The sequence below is a fragment of the Salmo trutta genome, chromosome 20 (genome assembly GCF_901001165.1).
Source record: "Salmo trutta chromosome 20, fSalTru1.1, whole genome shotgun sequence".
Classification (NCBI taxonomy): Eukaryota; Metazoa; Chordata; class Actinopteri; order Salmoniformes; family Salmonidae; genus Salmo; species Salmo trutta.
This window is the reverse complement of record NC_042976.1, coordinates 15,932,151-15,955,644: the sequence shown is the minus strand read 5'-3', so window position 1 is coordinate 15,955,644 and position 23,494 is coordinate 15,932,151. Positions and strand designations below refer to the sequence as shown.

The 23,494-nt window shown below is 40.0% G+C and overlaps 1 protein-coding gene across 1 annotated transcript in view; it reads left to right on the top strand.

The window, feature by feature from the left end:
• LOC115155624 (zinc finger protein GLI2) overlaps nucleotides 1-23,494 on the top strand; it is a 153,981-nt gene that overhangs the window by 63,156 nt on the left and 67,331 nt on the right. The window contains exons 3-4 of the mRNA XM_029702425.1: nucleotides 13,092-13,197; nucleotides 23,031-23,236. Of these exons, the coding sequence (XP_029558285.1) occupies nucleotides 13,092-13,197; nucleotides 23,031-23,236 (312 nt within the window). The remainder of the gene's footprint in view (nucleotides 1-13,091; nucleotides 13,198-23,030; nucleotides 23,237-23,494) is intronic.

Here is a 23,494-nt window from a genome sequence, read left to right as displayed (position 1 = left end):
TTTGTAGATAATAACCACTGCTAGTTTAGAGTAATAACTACTAGTGATGAGGTAGAATAACCACTACTAGTGTGTAGATAATAACCACTGGCTATGTTTGTAGAGTATAACCACTGCTAGTTTTGTAGAGTAATAACCACTACTAGTGTGTAGAGTAATAACCACTGCTAGTGTGTAGAGTAATAACCACTGCTAGTGTTAGGATAATAACCACTGCTAGTTTGTAGAGTAATAGCACTGCTAGTTTGTAGAGTAATAACAACTGCTAGTTGTAGAGTAATAACCCACTGCTAGTTTGTAGGATAATAACGAATACTAGTGTGTAGGATAATAACCACTACTAGTGTGTAGGAGTAATAACCAGTGCTAGTGTGTAGGATAATAACCACTGCTAGGTTGTAGAGTAATAACCACTACTAGTTTGTAGAGTAATAACCACTGCTAGTTGTAGAGTAGTAACCACTGCTAGTTTGTAGAGTAATAACCACTACTAGTTTGTAGAGTAATAACCACTGCTAGTTTGTAGAGTAATAACCACTACTAGTGTTTAGGATAATAACCACTGCTAGTTTGTAGAATAATATCCACTGCTAGTTTGTAGAGTAATAACCACTACTAGTGTGTAGAGTAATAACCACTACTAGTTTGTAGAGTAATAACCACTGCTAGTTTGTAGAGTAATTACCACTGCTAGTGTGTAGGATAATAACCACTACTAGTGTGTAGGATAATAACCACTACTAGTGTGTAGGATTATAACCACTGCTAGTTTGTAGAGTAATTACCACTGCTAGTGTGTCGGATAATAACCACTACTAGTGTGTAGGATAATAACCCCTAATAGTGTGTAGGATTATAACCACTGCTAGTTTGTAGGGTAATTACCACTACTAGTTTGTAGGATAATAACCACTTCTAGTTTGTAGATTAATAACCACTGCTAGTTTGTAGAGTAATAACCACTGCTAGTTTGTAGAGTAATAACCACTGCTAGTTTTGTAGAGTAATAACCACTGCTAGTCTATAGGATAATAACCACTGCTAGTCTATAGGATAATAACCACTGCTAGTTTGTAGAGTAATAACCACTACTAGTGTGTAGAGTAATAACCACTGCTAGTGTGTAGGATAATAACCACTGCTAGTTTGTAGAGTAATAACCACTACTAGTGTGTAGGATAATAACCACTGCTAGTTTGTAGAGTAATAACCACTGCTAGTTTGTAGAGTAATAACCACTACTTGTGTGTAGGATAATAACCACTGCTAGTTTGTAGAGTAATAACCACTGCTAGTTTGTAGAGTAATAACCACTACTAGTGTGTAGGATAATAACCACTGCTAGTGTGTAGAGTAATAACCACTGCTAGTGTGTAGAGTAATAACCACTGCTAGTGTGTAGGATAATAACCACTGCTAGTTTGTAGAGTAATAAGCACTGCTAGTTTGTAGAGTAATAACCACTGCTAGTTTGTAGAGTAATAACCACTGCTAGTTTGTAGGATAATAACGAATACTAGTGTGTAGGATAATAACCACTACTAGTGTGTAGGATAATAACCAGTACTAGTGTGTAGGATAATAACCACTGCTAGTTTGTAGAGTAATAACCACTACTAGTTTGTAGAGTAATAACCACTGCTAGTTTGTAGAGTAGTAACCACTGCTAGTTTGTAGAGTAATAACCACTACTAGTTTGTAGAGTAATAACCACTGCTAGTTTGTAGAGTAATAACCTCTACTAGTGTGTAGAATAATAACCACTGCTAGTTTGTAGAGTAATAACCACTACTAGTGTGTAGAGTAATAACCACTACTAGTTTGTAGAGTAATAACCACTGCTAGTTTGTAGAGTAATTACCACTGCTAGTGTGTAGGATAATAACCACTACTAGTGTGTAGGATAATAACCACTACTAGTGTGTAGGATTATAACCACTGCTAGTTTGTAGAGTAATTACCACTGCTAGTGTGTCGGATAATAACCACTACTAGTGTGTAGGATAATAACCACTACTAGTGTGTAGGATTATAACCACTGCTAGTTTGTAGGGTAATTACCACTACTAGTTTGTAGGATAATAACCACTTCTAGTTTGTAGATTAATAACCACTGCTAGTTTGTAGAGTAATAACCACTGCTAGTTTGTAGAGTAATAACCACTGCTAGTTTGTAGAGTAATAACCACTGCTAGTCTATAGGATAATAACCACTGCTAGTCTATAGGATAATAACCACTGCTAGTTTGTAGAGTAATAACCACTACTAGTGTGTAGAGTAATAACCACTGCTAGTGTGTAGGATAATAACCACTGCTGGTTTGTAGAATAATAACCACTGCTAGTTTGTAGAGTAATAACCACTACTAGTGTGTAGAGTAATAACCACTGCTAGTGTGTAGAGTAATAACCACTACTAGTGTGTAGGATAATAACCACTGCTAGTTTGTAGAGTAATAACCACTGCTAGTTTGTAGAGTAATAACCACTACTAGTGTGTAGAGTAATAACCACTGCTAGTGTGTAGAGTAATAACCACTGGTAGTGTGTAGGATAATAACCACTGCTAGTTTGTAGAGTAATAAGCACTGCTAGTTTGTAGAGTAATAACAACTGCTAGTTTGTAGAGTAATAACCACTGCTAGTTTGTAGGATAATAACGAATACTAGTGTGTAGGATAATAACCACTACTAGTGTGTAGGATAATAACCAGTTCTAGTGTGTAGGATAATAACCACTGCTAGTTTGTAGAGTAATAACCACTACTAGTTTGTAGAGTAATAACCACTGCTAGTTTGTAGAGTAGTAACCACTGCTAGTTTGTAGAGTAATAACCACTACTAGTTTGTAGAGTAATAACCACTGCTAGTTTGTAGAGTAATAACCACTACTAGTGTGTAGGATAATAACCACTGCTAGTGTGTAGAATAATAACCACTGCTAGTTTGTAGAGTAATAACCACTACTAGTGTGTAGAGTAATAACCACTACTAGTTTGTAGAGTAATAACCACTGCTAGTTTGTAGAGTAATTACCACTGCTAGTGTGTAGGATAATAACCACTACTAGTGTGTAGGATAATAACCACTACTAGTGTGTAGGATTATAACCACTGCTAGTTTGTAGAGTAATTACCACTGCTAGTGTGTCGGATAATAACCACTACTAGTGTGTAGGATAATAACCCCTACTAGTGTGTAGGATTATAACCACTGCTAGTTTGTAGGGTAATTACCACTACTAGTTTGTAGGATAATAACCACTTCTAGTTTGTAGATTAATAACCACTGCTAGTTTGTAGAGTAATAACCACTGCTAGTTTGTAGAGTAATAACCACTGCTAGTTTGTAGAGTAATAACCACTGCTAGTCTATAGGATAATAACCACTGCTAGTCTATAGGATAATAACCACTGCTAGTTTGTAGAGTAATAACCACTACTAGTGTGTAGAGTAATAACCACTGCTAGTGTGTAGGATAATAACCACTGCTGGTTTGTAGAATAATAACCACTGCTAGTTTGTAGAGTAATAACCACTACTAGTGTGTAGAGTAATAACCACTGCTAGTGTGTAGAGTAATAACCACTACTAGTGTGTAGGATAATAACCACTGCTAGTTTGTAGAGTAATAACCACTGCTAGTTTGTAGAGTAATAACCACTGCTAGTGTGTAGAGTAATAACCACTGCTAGTGTGTAGAGTAATAACCACTGCTAGTGTGTAGGATAATAACCACTGCTAGTTTGTAGAGTAATAAGCACTGCTAATTTGTAGAGTAATAACAACTGCTAGTTTGTAGAGTAATAACCACTGCTAGTTTGTAGGATAATAACGAATACTAGTGTGTAGGATAATAACCACTACTAGTGTGTAGGATAATAACCAGTTCTAGTGTGTAGGATAATAACCACTGCTAGTTTGTAGAGTAATAACCACTACTAGTTTGTAGAGTAATAACCACTGCTAGTTTGTAGAGTAGTAACCACTGCTAGTTTGTAGAGTAATAACCACTACTAGTTTGTAGAGTAATAACCACTGCTAGTTTGTAGAGTAATAACCACTACTAGTGTTTAGGATAATAACCACTGCTAGTGTGTAGAATAATATCCACTGCTAGTTTGTAGAGTAATAACCACTACTAGTGTGTAGAGTAATAACCACTACTAGTTTGTAGAGTAATAACCACTGCTAGTTTGTAGAGTAATTACCACTGCTAGTGTGTAGGATAATAACCACTACTAGTGTGTAGGATAATAACCACTACTAGTGTGTAGGATTATAACCACTGCTAGTTTGTAGAGTAATTACCACTGCTAGTGTGTCGGATAATAACCACTACTAGTGTGTAGGATAATAACCCCTACTAGTGTGTAGGATTATAACCACTGCTAGTTTGTAGAGTAATTACTACTAGTTTGTAGGATAATAACCACTTCTAGTTTGTAGATTAATAACCACTGCTAGTTTGTAGAGTAATAACCACTGCTAGTTTGTAGAGTAATAACCACTGCTAGTTTGTAGAGTAATAACCACTACTAGTCTATAGGATAATAACCACTGCTAGTTTGTAGGATAATAACCACTGCTAGTTTGTAGAGTAATAACCACTGCTAGATTGTAGAGTAATAACCACTACTAGTGTGTTGGATAATAACCACTGCTAGTGTGTAGAGTAATAACCACTGCTAGTGTATAGGATAATAACCACTGCTAGTTTGTAGAGTAATAACCACTGCTAGTTTGTAGAGTAATAACCACTGCTAGTGTGTAGAGTAATAACCACTGCTAGTGTGTAGAGTAATAACCACTGCTAGTTTGTAGAGTAATAACCACTGCTAGTCTATAGGATAATAACCACTGCTAGTTTGTAGAGTAATAACCACTACTAGTGTGTAGAGTAATAACCACTGCTAGTGTGTAGGATAATAACCACTGCTGGTTTGTAGAATAATAACCACTGCTAGTTTGTAGAGTAATAACCACTACTAGTGTGTGGGATAATAACCACTGCTAGTGTGTAGAGTAATAACCACTGCTAGTGTGTAGGATAATAACCACTGCTGGTTTGTAGAATAATAACCACTGCTAGTTTGTAGAGTAATAACCACTACTAGTGTGTGGGATAATAACCACTGCTAGTGTGTAGAGTAATAACCACTGCTAGTTTGTAGAGTAGTAACCACTGCTAGTTTGTAGAGTAATAACCACTACTAGTGTGTAGAGTATTAACCACTGCTAGTGTGTAGAGTAATAACCACTACTTGTGTGTAGGATAATAACCACTGCTAGTTTGTAGAGTAGTAACCACTGCTAGTTTGTAGAGTAATAACCACTACTAGTGTGTAGAGTAATAACCACTGCTAGTGTGTAGGATAATAACCACTGCTAGTTTGTAGAGTAATAACCACTACTAGTGTGTAGGATAATAACCACTGCTAGTTTGTAGAGTAATTACCACTGCTAGTTTGTAGAGTAATAACCACTACTAGTGTGTAGGATAATAACCACTGCTAGTTTGTAGAGTAATAACCACTACTAGTTTGTAGAGTAATAACCACTGCTAGTTTGTAGGATAATAACGAATACTAGTGTGTAGGATAATAACCACTTCTAGTGTGTAGGATAATAACCAGTACTAGTGTGTAGGATAATAACCACTGCTAGTTTGTAGAGTAATAACCACTACTAGTTTGTAGAGTAATAACCACTGCTAGTTTGTAGAGTAGTAACCACTGCTAGTTTGTAGAGTAATAACCACTACTAGTTTGTAGAGTAATAACCACTGCTAGTTTGTAGAGTAATAACCACTACTAGTGTGTAGGATAATAACCACTGCTAGTGTGTAGCATAATAACCACTGCTAGTTTGTAGAGTAATAACCACTACTAGTGTGTAGAGTAATAACCACTACTAGTTTGTAGAGTAATAACCACTGCTAGTTTGTAGAGTAATTACCACTGCTAGTGTGTAGGATAATAACCACTACTAGTGTGTAGGATAATAACCACTACTAGTTTGTAGGATAATAACCACTTCTAGTTTGTAGATTAATAACCACTGCTAGTTTGTAGAGTAATAACCACTGCTAGTTTGTAGAGTAATAACCACTGCTAGTTTGTAGAGTAATAACCACTGCTAGTCTATAGGATAATAACCACTGCTAGTTTGTAGATTAATAACCACTACTAGTGTGTAGAGTAATAACCACTACTAGTGTGTAGGATAATAACCACTACTAGTTTGTAGGATAATAACCACTGCTAGTTTGTAGAGTAATAACCACTGCTAGAATGTAGAGTAATAACCACTACTAGTGTGTTGGATAATAACCACTGCTAGTTTGTAGAGTAATAACCACTGCTAGTGTGTAGGATAATAACCACTGCTAGTTTGTAGAGTAATAACCACTGCTAGTTTGTAGAGTAATAACCACTGCTATTGTATAGAGTAATAACCACTGCTAGTGTGTAGAGTAATAACCACTGCTAGTTTGTAGAGTAATAACCACTGCTAGTCTATAGGATAATAACCACTGCTAGTCTATAGGATAATAACCACTGCTAGTTTGTAGAGTAATAACCACTACTAGTGTGTAGAGTAATAACCACTGCTAGTGTGTAGGATAATAACCACTGCTGGTTTGTAGAATAATAACCAATGCTAGTTTGTAGAGTAATAACCACTACTAGTGTGTCGGATAATAACCACTGCTAGTGTGTAGAGTAATAACCACTGCTAGTTTGTAGAGTAGTAACCACTGCTAGTTTGTAGAGTAATAACCACTACTAGTGTGTAGAGTAATAACCACTGCTAGTGTGTAGAGTAATAACCACTACTTGTGTGTAGGATAATAACCACTGCTAGTTTGTAGAGTAGTAACCACTGCTAGTTTGTAGAGTAATAACCACTACTAGTGTGTAGAGTAATAACCACTGCTAGTGTGTAGGATAATAACCACTGCTAGTTTGTAGAGTAATAACCACTACTAGTGTGTAGGATAATAACCACTGCTAGTTTGTAGAGTAATAACCACTGCTAGTTTGTAGAGTAATAACCACTACTAGTGTGTAGGATAATAACCACTGCTAGTTTGTAGAGTAATAACCACTGCTAGTTTGTAGAGTAATAACCACTGCTAGTTTGTAGAGTAATAACCACTGCTAGTTTGTAGGATAATAACGAATACTAGTGTGTAGGATAATAACCACTACTAGTGTGTAGGATAATAACCAGTACTAGTGTGTAGGATAATAACCACTGCTAGTTTGTAGAGTAATAACCACTACTAGTTTGTAGAGTAATAACCACTGCTAGTTTGTAGAGTAGTAACCACTGCTAGTTTGTAGAGTAATAACCACTACTAGTTTGTAGAGTAATAACCACTGCTAGTTTGTAGAGTAATAACCACTACTAGTGTGTAGGATAATAACCACTGCTAGTGTGTAGAATAATAACCACTGCTAGTTTGTAGAGTAATAACCACTACTAGTGTGTAGAGTAATAACCACTACTAGTTTGTAGAGTAATAACCACTGCTAGTTTGTAGAGTAATTACCACTGCTAGTGTGTAGGATAATAACCACTACTAGTGTGTAGGATAATAACCACTACTAGTGTGTAGGATTATAACCACTGCTAGTTTGTAGAGTAATTACCACTGCTAGTGTGTCGGATAATAACCACTACTAGTGTGTAGGATAATAACCACTACTAGTGTGTAGGATTATAACCACTGCTAGTTTGTAGAGTATTTACCACTACTAGTTTGTAGGATAATAACCACTTCTAGTTTGTAGATTAATAACCACTGCTAGTTTGTAGAGTAATAACCACTGCTAGTTTGTAGAGTAATAACCACTACTAGTGTGTAGAGTAATAACCACTACTAGTGTGTAGGATAATAACCACTACTAGTTTGTAGGATAATAACCACTACTAGTTTGTAGAGTAATAACCACTGCTAGTTTGTAGAGTAATAACCACTCCTAGTTTGTAGAGTAATAACCACTACTAGTTTGTAGGATAATAACCACTACTAGTGTTTGATAATAACGACTGCTAGTTTGTAGAGTAATAACCACTGCTAGTTTGTAGAGTAATAACCACTGCTAGTTTGTAGAGTAATAACCACTACTAGTTTGTAGGATAATAACCACTACTAGTGTATGATAATAACCAGTACCAGTGTGTAGGATAATAACCACTGCTAGTTTGTAGAGTAATAACTACTGCTAGTTTGTAGAGTAATAACCACTGCTAGTGTGTAGAGTAATAACCACTACTAGTGTGTAGGATAATAACCACTACTAGTGTCTAGGATAATAACCACTACTAGTGTGTAGGATAATAACCACTGCTAGTTTGTAGAGTAATAACCACTACTAGTTTGTAGGATAATAACCACTACTAGTTTGTAGGATAATAACCACTGCTAGTTTGTAGAGTAATAACCACTACAAGTGTGTAGGATAATAACCACTACTAGTGTGTAGGATAATAACCACTACTAGTTTGTAGGATAATAACCACTGCTAGTTTGTAGGATAATAACCACTACTAGTTTGTAGAGTAATAACCACTGCTAGTTTGTAGAGTAATAACCACTGCTAGTCTATAGGATAATAACCACTGCTAGTTTGTAGAGTAATAACCACTGCTAGTCTATAAGATAATAACCACTGCTAGTTTGTAGAGTAATAACCACTACTAGTGTGTAGAGTAATAACCACTACTAGTGTGTAGGATAATAACCACTACTAGTTTGTAGGATAATAACCACTGCTAGTTTGTAGAGTAATAACCACTGCTAGTTTGTAGAGTAATAACCACTGCTAGTTTGTAGAGTAATAACCACTACTAGTTTGTAGGATAATAACCACTACTAGTGTATGATAATAACAACTGCTAGTTTGTAGAGTAATAACCACTGCTAGTTTGTAGAGTAATAACCACTACTAGTTTGTAGGATAATAACCACTACTAGTGTATGATAATAACCAGTACCAGTGTGTAGGATAATAACCACTGCTAGTTTGTAGAGTAATAACTACTGCTAGTTTGTAGAGTAATAACCACTGCTAGTTTGTAGAGTAATAACCACTGCTAGTTTGTAGGATAATAACGAATACTAGTGTGTAGGATAATAACCACTACTAGTGTGTAGGATAATAACCAGTACTAGTGTGTAGGATAATAACCACTGCTAGTTTGTAGAGTAATAACCACTACTAGTTTGTAGAGTAATAACCACTGCTAGTTTGTAGAGTAGTAACCACTGCTAGTTTGTAGAGTAATAACCACTACTAGTTTGTAGAGTAATAACCACTGCTAGTTTGTAGAGTAATAACCACTACTAGTGTGTAGGATAATAACCACTGCTAGTGTGTAGAATAATAACCACTGCTAGTTTGTAGAGTAATAACCACTACTAGTGTGTAGAGTAATAACCACTACTAGTTTGTAGAGTAATAACCACTGCTAGTTTGTAGAGTAATTACCACTGCTAGTGTGTAGGATAATAACCACTACTAGTGTGTAGGATAATAACCACTACTAGTGTGTAGGATTATAACCACTGCTAGTTTGTAGAGTAATTACCACTGCTAGTGTGTCGGATAATAACCACTACTAGTGTGTAGGATAATAACCACTACTAGTGTGTAGGATTATAACCACTGCTAGTTTGTAGAGTATTTACCACTACTAGTTTGTAGGATAATAACCACTTCTAGTTTGTAGATTAATAACCACTGCTAGTTTGTAGAGTAATAACCACTGCTAGTTTGTAGAGTAATAACCACTACTAGTGTGTAGAGTAATAACCACTACTAGTGTGTAGGATAATAACCACTACTAGTTTGTAGGATAATAACCACTACTAGTTTGTAGAGTAATAACCACTGCTAGTTTGTAGAGTAATAACCACTCCTAGTTTGTAGAGTAATAACCACTACTAGTTTGTAGGATAATAACCACTACTAGTGTTTGATAATAACGACTGCTAGTTTGTAGAGTAATAACCACTGCTAGTTTGTAGAGTAATAACCACTGCTAGTTTGTAGAGTAATAACCACTACTAGTTTGTAGGATAATAACCACTACTAGTGTATGATAATAACCAGTACCAGTGTGTAGGATAATAACCACTGCTAGTTTGTAGAGTAATAACTACTGCTAGTTTGTAGAGTAATAACCACTGCTAGTGTGTAGAGTAATAACCACTACTAGTGTGTAGGATAATAACCACTACTAGTGTCTAGGATAATAACCACTACTAGTGTGTAGGATAATAACCACTGCTAGTTTGTAGAGTAATAACCACTACTAGTTTGTAGGATAATAACCACTACTAGTTTGTAGGATAATAACCACTGCTAGTTTGTAGAGTAATAACCACTACTAGTGTGTAGGATAATAACCACTACTAGTGTGTAGGATAATAACCACTACTAGTTTGTAGGATAATAACCACTGCTAGTTTGTAGGATAATAACCACTACTAGTTTGTAGAGTAATAACCACTGCTAGTTTGTAGAGTAATAACCACTGCTAGTCTATAGGATAATAACCACTGCTAGTTTGTAGAGTAATAACCACTGCTAGTCTATAAGATAATAACCACTGCTAGTTTGTAGAGTAATAACCACTACTAGTGTGTAGAGTAATAACCACTACTAGTGTGTAGGATAATAACCACTACTAGTTTGTAGGATAATAACCACTGCTAGTTTGTAGAGTAATAACCACTGCTAGTTTGTAGAGTAATAACCACTGCTAGTTTGTAGAGTAATAACCACTACTAGTTTGTAGGATAATAACCACTACTAGTGTATGATAATAACAACTGCTAGTTTGTAGAGTAATAACCACTGCTAGTTTGTAGAGTAATAACCACTACTAGTTTGTAGGATAATAACCACTACTAGTGTATGATAATAACCAGTACCAGTGTGTAGGATAATAACCACTGCTAGTTTGTAGAGTAATAACTACTGCTAGTTTGTAGAGTAATAACCACTGCTAGTTTGTAGAGTAATAACCACTACTAGTGTGTAGGATAATAACCACTACTAGTGTGTAGGATAATAACCACTACTAGTTTGTAGGATAATAACCACTGCTAGTTTGTAGGATAATAACCACTACTAGTTTGTAGAGTAATAACCACTGCTAGTTTGTAGAGTAATAACCACTGCTAGTCTATAGGATAATAACCACTGCTAGTTTGTAGAGTAATAACCACTGCTAGTCTATAAGATAATAACCACTGCTAGGTTGTAGAGTAATAACCACTCTTAGTTTGTAGAGTAATAACCACTGCTAGTTTGTAGAGTAATAACCACTGCTAGTATATAGGATAATAACCACTGCTAGTTTGTAGAGTAATAACCACTGCTAGTCTATTTGGATAATAACCACTGCTAGTGTGTAGAGTAATAACCACTGCTAGTCTATTGGATAATAACCACTACTAGTGTGTAGGTTATTAAACACTACTAGTTTGTAGGATAATAAACACTACTACTTTGTAGGATAATAACCACTGCTAGTCTATAGGATAATAACCACTACTAGCTTGTAGGATAATAAACACTACTAGTTTGTAGGATGATAACCACTGCTAGTCTATAGGATAATAACCACTACTAGTGTGTAGGGTAATAAACACTACTAGTTTGTAGGATAATAACCACTGCTAGTCTATAGGATAATAACCACTACTAGTGTGTAGGGTAATAAACACTACTAGTTTGTAGGATAATAAACACTACTAATTTGTAGGATAATAACCACTGCTAGTCTATAGGATAATAACCACTACTAGATTGTAGGATAATAAACACTACTAGTTTGTAGGATGATAACCACTGCTAGTCTATAGGATAATAACCACTACTAGTGTGTAGGATAATCACCACTGCTAGTGCGTAGAGTAATAACCACTGCTAGTCTATAGGATAATAACCACTACTAGTGTGTAGGGTAATAAACACTACTAGTTTGTAGGATAATAAACACTACTAGTTTGTAGGATAATAACCACTACTAGTGTGTAGGATAATAACAACTACTAGTGTGTAGGATAATTACCACTACTAGTGTGTAGGATAATAACCACTGCTAGTCTATAGGATAATAACCACTACTAGCTTGTAGGATAATAAACACTACTAGTGTGCAGGATAATAAACACTACTAGTGTGTCGGGTAATAAACACTACTAGTCTGTAGGATAATAAACACTACTAGTGTGTAGGATAATAAACACTACTAGCTTGTAGGATAATAACAACTACTAGTGTGTAGGATAATAGCCACTTCTAGTCTGTAGGATAATAGCCACTTCTAGTCTGTAGGTTAATAACAACTACTAGTGTGTAGGATAATAGCCACTTCTAGTCTGTAGGATAATAGCCACTACTAGTGTGTAGGATAATAACAACTACTAGTGTGTAGGATAATAACCACTGCTAGTGTGTAGGATAATAATCACTGCTAGTCTGTAGGATAATAACCACTACTAGCTTGTAGGATAATAACCACTACTAGTCTGTAGGATAATTAACACTACTAATTTCTAGGATAATAATGGTTTAGCTGCTGCTAGCTGCCAGTATCGTGAAGTGAGGTGAGCATCTCAAGTGTAGTGTGAGGTTTTCCTCTCACCACTGTTGTTCCTTGTTTATGTCCAGACTGTATCTCTCCTTCAAATGGGCACCTCCACACACACAAACCACACACACGCACACATGAACACACACACTAAGTTCAAAGGGCTGGATCGCAGCAGGTCTTTGTCAAAGGCCCAATGTGATCTTTCTCATCTCTCTTGTTTGAGATGTAGTAGTATTCCTCAGGACCTCTTTGATTATTTATTTAGCCACTCTCCTTCCTGTGTGATAGGGCCAATATTTAACACGAAACTGCTCAGCCAGCTCTTTGAGGTGGTTCATCTTTGCTGCATTGTAGCTTTAGGTTTTTACCCTTTTAAATATTTAACTTGAAAGTCTTTATTGAAGTGCCCATATCTTTCTTATCTCTCCTCCCTCTCTCTCTCTGCCCCCCATCTCTCCTCTTTCTTCTCACAGGTCCTCACCATCTCTTCCCCACGTTTCACACACCGATCCCGATCGACATGCGTCACCATGAGGGGAGGTACCATTACGAGCCACACCCCCTCCACACCATGCATGGGTAAATAAGACTATCTTATTAAGTTCAGATTCACACCACTTGTGTTGCAGAGCAGGGCAGAATGGGGGTGTTCATGACAAAGGCATCTAGCTGGAACGTTGTTCCCTTGCTTGTTTGTTTAACCTTATCTTTAATTAAATTAAATAATCAACTTGATTTTGTTCTTAAGTGCATCCCATTCTTTACAAGAATGTGAATGAGCAGGTCAGTCATCACCCTGTATTGATTCACTCTCGGTGATCCCTCCATCCTTCCCTGCTTTCATCCGAGCCAGAGAGAGAGAGAAGCCTTTGCAAATGGAGAGAGAGAAAGCCAGGTCCATATCAGAGACTAGACTAGATTATACTGAGAGAGAAAAGAAAGAACCAGCCAGTTTAGCATCAATAGCATCTCCCCTCCTTACGTTTTATGGTGTGGGACTTGGAAAGCTCTGTGGTCCTCCTGGCATGGTGTGCTGCAACACTTGGGAGCAAACTGCCAGGGAAACATCCTCCTCACATTAGAGGAGATTCACAGAAAGGGATCTGCCAGAAAGACAAATAGGGAGGCAGGCAGGGAGGCAGGCAAGGAGGCAGGCAAGGAAGATAGAGAGACAGACAGAACTTGGGCCCAATCGTGTTTATTTTTGTCATTCAGTCTCCACCCACACTGACATTTCTTTCCAGTCCACAACTTTTTATTTGTTGTCGTCCCAGAAAAGGTTTAGTCTGCTTAACATTGCCAGCCTTCCTCTCCCTCCTCTGCTTATCTTAAAAAACACGAACAGGTGTCACGTCCTGACCAGTATAGAGTATATTTGGTTATTGTAGTTTGGTCAGGACGGGCAGAGGGTAGTTGATGTATGTATTATGGGGTTTGTCACTGGTCTATGTCTGTGTTTCTATGTCTAGTTGATTGGGGTTGGACTCTCAATTGAAGGCAGGTGTGTTGAGTTGCCTTTGATTGGGAGTCCTATATAGTAGGGTGTTTTTGTCTTTGTTTTTCGTGGGTAGTTGTTTGAGAGCACTGCTTTTTGTTGAGCCTGCTTTCACTGTTTCATGTCGTTAGTTTGTTTATTGTTTTCTTCCGTGGTGTTCGCATTATTTTATAAATAAATATGTTGAGCACGAAACCCGCTGCGCATTGGTCCCTTTTTCTCTACGATGACAAGCGTGACAACAGGTGGATAAAACAAATCAATAGGTTTGTGGGACTTGTCCTTCCATTTATATTCACTGATGGTGATACAATATTTTTTTCCTGCAGCGGAAAAGCTATTCATCACTAAACAAACCAGGAAGGAGTACGAGTGGGGATGAAAACCGAGTCTGTACTCCGACTGCAATGATTAACGTGATTTGATCTTGACAGTGCTCCCCTAATTCATCAAGCCCCTAATCTTCCTCCGGCTGTGCCAAAATCACCCTAATTACGTAACATTGCTCTGCAAATTAAGTGGTGGTTTCATATGTCGGTGTTGTGTCGCTTTGTTACCCGCACCACAGTATGTCAGGGGTTCTGCTTCCTGTCTGCCTGAACATGACGCATCCACACTGAGACCCTTCGTCACTGTTTGCATGGAACAAAATTAGTCATTCTGTCAGAGCTGTCATATTTACACCTCTGGGACTAGTCCTACTCTGGTAGAAAGTAGGGCTGGGAATTGCCAGCGACCTCACAGTATGTGACCGAGCGGCTCGATTTGGTCTCAAAATTTGAAGTTGTGTTTTTTATTGGATAAAAGTAGAGACTCAGTCCATCACTCTCCTTCTTGGTAAAAGCAGAGACTCAAACTAGAAAATGGTATATCATACACTACAGTTGAGGAACAATGGTAAAGTAATTCTGCTTTGAAAGTTGATAAACTTGTAACCTCACTTTTGAGAAAATGGCCCTTGAATATTTTTGTAAACCTACTGGAGAGCTCTTTTTTGTCTACACCCATCCGGCTTTGTTTGTCTCTACTTTGACCAAGAAGGAGAGTAATGGAGTGCTGCATCAGATGACCTGGCCTCCAGAATCACCTGACCTCAACCCAAATGAGATGGTTTGGGATGATTTGGACCGCAGAGTGAAGGAAAAACAGCCAACAAGTGCTGAGCATATGTGGGAACTCCTTCAAGGCTGTTGGAAAAGCATTCCAGGTGAAGCTGTTTGAGAAAATGCCAAGAGTGTGCAAAGCTGTCATCAAGGCAAAGGGTGGCTACTTTGAAGAATCTCAAATATAAAATATATTTTGATTTGTTTAACACTTTTTTGGTTACTACATGATTCTATATATGTTATTTCATAGTTTTGATGTCTTCACTATTATTCTACAATGTAGAAAATAGTAAAAAATAAAGAAAAACCCTTGAATGAGTAGGTGTGTCCAAACTTTTGACTGGTACTGTATAATATCTGAAAATGTAGCTAGCTAGACTATCTTACCCGTATACATGAATGGACGTTTCTCCCACTCTTTCACAGATGTCAAGGTTGCCCATTTGAAGATGTAATACCTTCTGTGTGTTCTCTTTTCAACTCCGTCTGCATATTTGCAATCAAACGTGAGAATTTTCTCCATCTCCTTAGCTATCATACTTTAATTCCGAAGTGCATTCCACTGATTTCAAAACTCGTTCCTCCAGAAAGTGGAGAGCAACACTTTTGCAGTTCTACTACGTGATATCTTTCAAAAAAGCTGCATTAGAAAGGATTACCTACACATACTGACCAGCTCATGTTATAGACAGAAGCATGCTACATATCAGATAAATCCAAACTCATCTCTCGGCATGTCCAGCCCATCCATTATTTCTGCCAATCATGGCTAGTGGGAAGGTTACTGGCTTTTTCCATGGCTAAAACAACCAGGCTCGTAACATTTTTATTTGTATTTTCAGATGGCATACAAGTTTGTTATTAAGGCACATGTTCCAGAAGGCATTTCTGCCAAAAAACACATTGTTGTAAAAGAAAAAATAATACGTTTGCGTTCAAATGCCTCTCCTGTGAAGCATGGACGTGCAACAAATGCCTAGTTTCCTGAAACGAGTCACATATTATCACAATACTTTGGTGCCAATACGATATGTATTGTGATTCTCATGATTCTATATGTATTGTGATTCGATACTGTGAATTTATTGTGATTCGATGTTCCAAACCATAATGCCTGCTGCAGAGGGACAAGAGAGAGCCATGAGAAAACAAGTGTTGATCAGTCATGGAAATAAAAGTACTAAAACAAATTGGCTCCCTGTTTAAAAAGAAGATGGAGAACAAGCTATGAAGGAAAAATATTGGTGTTTTGGTGCAGGTACAGCCATCTGGCGCAAAAATAATATTGTAGTATTGTCAAAACGATACGATATATCATCAAAAATAATATTCCAATATGTAACTATATCCATGGCTGACAGTGACTCCGTACAGAGCTAGCTAAACTCAGCAAAAAAAAGAAACGTCCTCTCACTGTCAACTGCATTTATTTTCAGCAAACTTAACATGTGTAAATATTTGTATGAACATAACAAGATTCAACAACTGAGACATAAACTGAACAAGTTCAGTCCGATGATGCTGTGACACACCGCCCCAGATCATGACAGACCCTCCACCTCCAAATCGATCCCGCTCCAGAGTACAGGCCTCGGTGTAACGCTCATTCCTTCGCGATAAACGTGAATCCGACCATCACCCCTGGTGAGATAAAACTTTTTGCCAGTCCTGTCTGGTCCAGTGACGGTGGGTTTGTGCCCATAGGCGACATTGTTGCCGGTGATGTCTGGTGAGGACCTGCCTTACAACAGGCCTACAAGCCCTCAGTCCAGCCTCTCTCAGCCTATTGCGGACAGTGTGAGCACTGATGAAGAGATTGTGCATTCCTGCTGTAACTTGGGCAGTTGTTGTTGCCATCCTGTACCTGTCCCGCAGGTGTGATGTTCGGATGTACCGATCCTGTGCAGGTGTTGTTACACTTGGTCTGCAACTGTGAGGACGATCAGCTGTCCATCCTGTCTCCCTGTAGTGCTGTCTTAGGCGTCTCACACTACGGACATTGCAATTTATTGCCCTGGCCACATCTGCAGTCCTCATGCCTCCTTGCAGCATGCCTAAGGCACGTTCAGGCAGATGAGCAGGGACCCTGGTGTCACGTCCTGGCCAGTATAAGGGTTAATTGTTATTGTAGTTTGGTCAGGACGTGGCAGAGGGTATTTGTTTTATGTGGTTCAGGGTGGTGTGTTAGTTAGGAGGGCGTTTGATTTATTATTTCCGGGTTTTGAGTAATGGTCTATGTTTATGTATTTCTATGTGTAGTCTAGTGGGTGTGTTTCTATGTTGAGTTAATTGGGGTGGACTTCCAATTGAAGGCAGCTGTTTGGTGTTGCCTTTGATTGGAAGTCCTATATTAGTTGGGTGTGTTTGTCTTGTATTTGTGGGAGATTGTTTTTGCATTGCGTGTTTTTGTGAGCCTACAAAACTGTCATTGGTCGTGCTTATTGTTTTCTTGTTTTTCGTTTTTAACGTTCTTTAATAAATGAAGAAAATGAACACCAACTCTGCTGCATATTGGTCCACCTTTTCAGACGACGATTTCGCTATATCGTCCTCCGACGAAGAAAGCCGTGACACCTGGGCATCTTTCTTTTGGTGTTTTTCAGAGTCAGTAGAAAGGCCTCGTTAGTGTCCTAAGTTTTCATAACTGTGACCTTAATTGCCTACCGTCTGTAAGCTGTTAGTGTCTTAATGACCGTTCCACGGATGCATGTTCATTAATTGCTTAAGGTTCATTGAACAAGCATGGGAAACAGTGTTTAAACCCTTTACAATGAAGATCTGTGAAGCTATTTGGATTTTTACGAATTCTTTTTGAAAGACAGGGTCCTGAAAAAGGGACGTTTCCTTTTTTGCTGAGTTTATATGACTGTTCCTGCTTGGTTAATGACTACTACCATTACGGTAGAACCAGGAGGAACCAGGATGAATGAGAACTAAGGAAAACCAGGGACAAGGTTCCTAGGGAGGGATGCTGTATCAGTCTGTGCCTGGCTAGCTGTACTCATGGATATGGCTAGATGCACCAAAGACCTAAGACTAAAATGCTTGGAGCATTTTGCCTCTTCTGGACTGGGGGAATTTGGGGAAATTCTTTGGGGACAGAATTTCCTCAACAGTACAGTACAGGGCTAGCTTGCTCTGAGACAGTGTTATAGCACAGCATTTTGTTTTGAGACAGTGCTTATAATGTGCAGTGTACAGCGGATTGTGGCAATGTGGAAATGGGCATCCTCTGTGTGAACCCACAAGTCTGGTAAGAGGGAAGACAGTCTTCCTTGTCTGCCAACATGTTAGAGGGGGTTACTAATTAGTATCCAAAATCCAGCCTTCTGTTCCCAGAACCTCAATGACAACACAACAAGAGGAAAAGAAAAACAGATCCCCACTCATTCCAGACCAGCAGGACTGCTATTTATTATTTTTGAGAGAGTGAGGAAGTAAATTGCAGCATTGAGCTGAGCAGGATTCTGCCCCAAGGTTTTGTGCGGTGGAGCTGTGGAGCTGCAGCCTGCACCACCCTTTTACACAAACAGATGTGGTGGTCCAGTTTACCAGGCAATCAGTCTGGACTTGGAATGTGTTGATTAAATGGATTTTACAGATCAGCCATTTGTTTTTTCTTTGTTTGGCTTGGTTAACGTGCAGTTCCCAAGTGTGCTGATTGATTAGCGTTAGAAGGGAGGCCTATCCTGAGCATGCTGATTGTGGAAAGATGGGGTTGATCCCAAGCGTGCTGATTGGGTGCATTTTGTTGGTTCAAGTCTTCACTCTGGTTATGGGAGGATTTAACAGTTCCTGTGAATTATTGTAAGGAATGAATTCATGAAAGGACAGAAGCAGCCATCAGTCAAATTAAAGGCTGTTGCAAATTAACGGCTTAAAAATGTCAAGATTTATCTGATGCCCTTTAGCTAGCTACAAGCTTGTAATCATCTAGTGAAGCAAACAACAATTACCTGAATTGGAAATGTACTGTAATGTAGTTTGTGTGTCCTCACTTTCTTGAATCATTCTCTCCCCCTTCTACTCATCTGTGGTGAACTTACCATTAGGCAGAAGAGGCATTTGCCTCAGGCCTCACATCATCAAGGGACATAATACAAAAAATGATATTGGTAATATTTTTTTTTCTATGTAATTTCTCTGCTGTGACTAAGACATGTCTGTGGAAAAGCAGTTCAAGTAACATCTTGTCAAAAAGTGGGCGTTTTAACAAGACTGTAGTAGCTGTCAGAGAGGTCTCCTTTTTGTTGTCCCCTGACAGGCCGAGGTAGTACATTTCACCTTATTATCACGGACTCAAACACACACATGGTAGTTTGAGTGATTTATGTCCTGTATGTGTTAACGTGTTCTGGTGTCATACCTTGACAGACAAATAAGGTTTTGTTGATTGCACCGATGTGTGAACACTGCATTGTGTTACTGGGGTATTTTGAAGCTCAGAGAAACCCATACAAAAAAAATCTTAAATGTTTTCCCATTGAAACAAAGGAATTGAAGGACTTTAAGAAAGATATATGTGTCCATTATATGTCATGTTTCCATTTGAGCTCTGATCAAATAAATCATTTGAGTCTGGGAGGCAGGGCTCCCCAATTCATTTTGAACCGGTCAGGTTAGTTGTGGTTCACCATTTTTGCACTTCCATAAGGCAGAGCATTCACAGCCTCCACAAACTTGACAATTTAAATTTCACAGTTTCAATTAGCATTCACAGCCTCCACTTGTGTACTCTGTGTGTTGATCTTCTGTGGCTGAGGTCAGGACCACAGGAGAGTCAGTCAGCTCGAAATGCTCTTTGGGGTCATCACACCACAGATCCCAGATCCCACCGCTCCACCAAATGACGTTCTCCCCACAGCACAGTGGTAACAGGGAACACTGGGGCTAAACATGAAGGATGGTGACCAACCAGTACGGTCCGTAAAAAATTACCCAAACAGATAAGAGCGCTCTGGTGCCAGTTTTGCGAAACCCGGAGCGTCAGCAAAGCCGGATGCTAATCTCTGGAACTCGCGCAGGGCTCTCTCTAACTCTGTGCTGTGTGTGGACGCACCAAGGGGAGGGAATCGGCGTCTGTTTTTTCTCAGCTCCCCCAGAACAGAAACCTCTTTATGGGCCATCCATTGGAAGGGGTTGATGGCAGAAAGTTGGCCGTCAGACAAGGCTGGTTGTCTGTAGGCGTTTACTGGAAACAGAGGAAGCAACAAGGCCTGTGTTGGGTTGGGGCAGGTTGGCTCCAATACAGAGGGGTATAAATGAGAGACTGAGGTGAATCCAGGCCTTTCCAAGAACGCTAACATCTCAGACCCACCTTTCAGACCCGCAACCAGCCTCAGACAGCCTGTCATCCCTGTGGATTTCAGTGATTTAGACATGAGTATATCCAAATCCACAGATTTTACAGGAAGAAACCGTATCAGTATTTTAACAGTTTTTTTACCTCGTGCTCTTGGCACATATCAGAATTTACTATCCTTGAGATACAGAACTATGTGTTTTAAATCCAAAGTCCTAGTTGTATCTAATATGAATTATTATCATTATAACTAATGGATGTTAAAACATCTTTGTGTATACTAGCTTATTTATGATTTTTCAAAGCCAGAGCATTTTGGTAGTTTTTTGTATGTTGCCTGCCTGCCCTGCAACTCATCAGTTGAGCAGACTCAAGTCTTGTACTCTGAGCCCCCAACCCCACCATCCCTACTCTCCCCTATCCTCCCCCACCTCACTGTCCCACCCTCTCCCACTCTCCCCTATCCTCCCCCACCTCACTGTCCCACCCTCTCCCACTCTCCCCTATCCTCCCCCACCTCACTGTCCCACCCTCTCCCGCTCTCTCCTATCCTCCCCCACCTCACTGTCCCACCCTCTCCCACTCTCCCCTATCCTCCCCCACCTCACTGTCCCACCCTCTCCCACTCTCCCCTATCCTCCCCCACCTCACTGTCCCACCCTCTCCCACTCTCTCCTATCCTCCCCCACCTCACTGTCCCACCCTCTCCCGCTCTCTCCTATCCTCCCCCACCTCACTGTCCCACCCTCTCCCACTCTCCCCTATCCTCCCCCACCTCACTGTCCCACCCTCTCCCGCTCTCTCCTATCCTCCCCCACCTCACTGTCCCACCCTCTCCCACTCTCCCCTATCCTCCCCCACCTCACTGTCCCACCCTCTCCCACTCTCCCCTATCCTCCCCCACCTCACTGTCCCACCCTCTCCCACTCTCCCCTATCCTCCCCCACCTCACTGTCCCACCCTCTACAACTCTCTCCTATCCTCCCCCACCTCACCGTCCCACCCTCTCCCGCTCTCCCCTATCCTCCCCCACCTCACTGTCCCACCCTCTCCCACTCTCCCCTATCCTCCCCCACCTCACTGTCCCACCCTCTCCCACTCTCCCCTATCCTCCCCCACCTCACTGTCCCACCCTCTCCTACTCTCCCCTATCCTCCCCCACCTCACTGTCCCACCCTCTCCCACTCTCCCCTATCCTCCCCCACCTCACTCTCCTACCCTCTCCCACTCTCCCCTATCCTCCCCCACCTCACCCTCTCCCACTCTCCCCTATCCTCTCCCACCTCACTGTCCCACCCTCTCCCCCATCCTCCCCCACATCACTGCCCCACCCTCTCCCACTCTCCCCCACCTCATTAGTGGTCATTTCCTCCTGCTTGGAAAGTGACTGAAGACTAATGAAGTGTGAGGACGTGGTACTGCTTTGTTTAAAAACTACTCCTAACACATCGACTCCTCAGTTAGGAGCAGCCTGCATGTCTCAATAACAACAGACAGACAGTGGAGGGGTGTGGATGAATTGCAGCATAAAAATGTGTCTTTTGGCTTCTAACAAAATACATTCTAGTCTCTTGGCTTCTACCTTTCGCTGTTGTTTTTGCAAGAGGATAGAGTTGAACAAGTTCTTCATCTGAATGTAAGTACAGTAGCCTACAGAGCTCTTGAGTGGTGTCCGGCAGTCTTTCTTCCTCAGAGAAGTGGCAGTCACTCCCTGTTTCCAGGTGCTCTACTGCCTGGCCCACCACACATTGTGGTTTCAATTAGACCCATTTGAAAATGTAATGGCACAACAACCAGATTCACAGGAGGAGTAGCGTGCCGCTTCAAAGAAGTAGTTTTGTCAAAGACAGTTCAAAGAACTGTGCCAGTGGTCAGCAGACAGACTGTACTGTATTCAGTGTTCAGTTCTGGCTTCAGGGGCCAGCTATCAAGAGTTACAGCAATCTGGCTGTGTTTCTACAAGCAGACTTGCTAGTTAACTGCCAACAAATGACAAATATATATACCACTGACGGTGACCTGTGGACTATATTACCTCTGACTCCACTTCAATCATTGTATCTTGCTTTATTAATATGCTAGCTTGAAGGTGGCCGGTGAGATGCCTCCGTTTTACAGTAACATCCGGAGGATATGTTGTCTTGTAAAAGTGTGAAGTACCAATATGAGAGACACCTTGGCTGAGCCCACCAAAACAGTAGGCTTTTTCATAGGAGTCTAAGACCCTCAGTCTCAACTTTTTCACTGCCTGAGGCCTTACTCTGAGTAGCGGTAAAAGACTGTGACACAACAGGAATAGGGAGAAAGAACAGTAGTAGAGGAACTGGTTTCAGGGACAGACCTGACTGACACGTAAACCACAATTCACAAACATTCTGTTTTACTTCACAGTTTTGCGTTACTCTTTCAAGGTCTTCACTTTAAACAACAATGTGCTTGTCGATGGTTGTCTCTTTCACTCTCTATTTCTGTCATTAACTAATTCTCCACCTCTTTTCTCTCTCGCCAGACCTCAAGGCCTAGCCAGCAGCCCAGTCATCTCAGACGGCATCTCTCTGATCCGTCTGTCCCCTCAGGCAGCAGGGACGGGGGAGTCCCCCTTCAGCCCCCCTCACCCCTACATCAACCACCACATGGAGCACTACCTCCGCTCCATGCACAGCAGCCCTACCCTATCCATGATCTCAGCTGCCCGTGGACTCAGCCCCACAGAAGGTGAGACACACACGCACACAGACACACATGCAATCTCCTGGCAGTTATAGGGGATCTTACTATAAGAGAGCATTAAAACAAATGTAAAAAATTAAAAGTCCAGATAAAACTACATTTTCTACATCAAATCACAGCCCATATCTGTCAGATTATAAATTATATTTATACAAATGCTAACGATAAGGCAGAAATATAGTTGGTTGATTTACAAACATATTTGTTTCAGCATTAAGGTGAGATGAGAGGAGCAGACTGTGT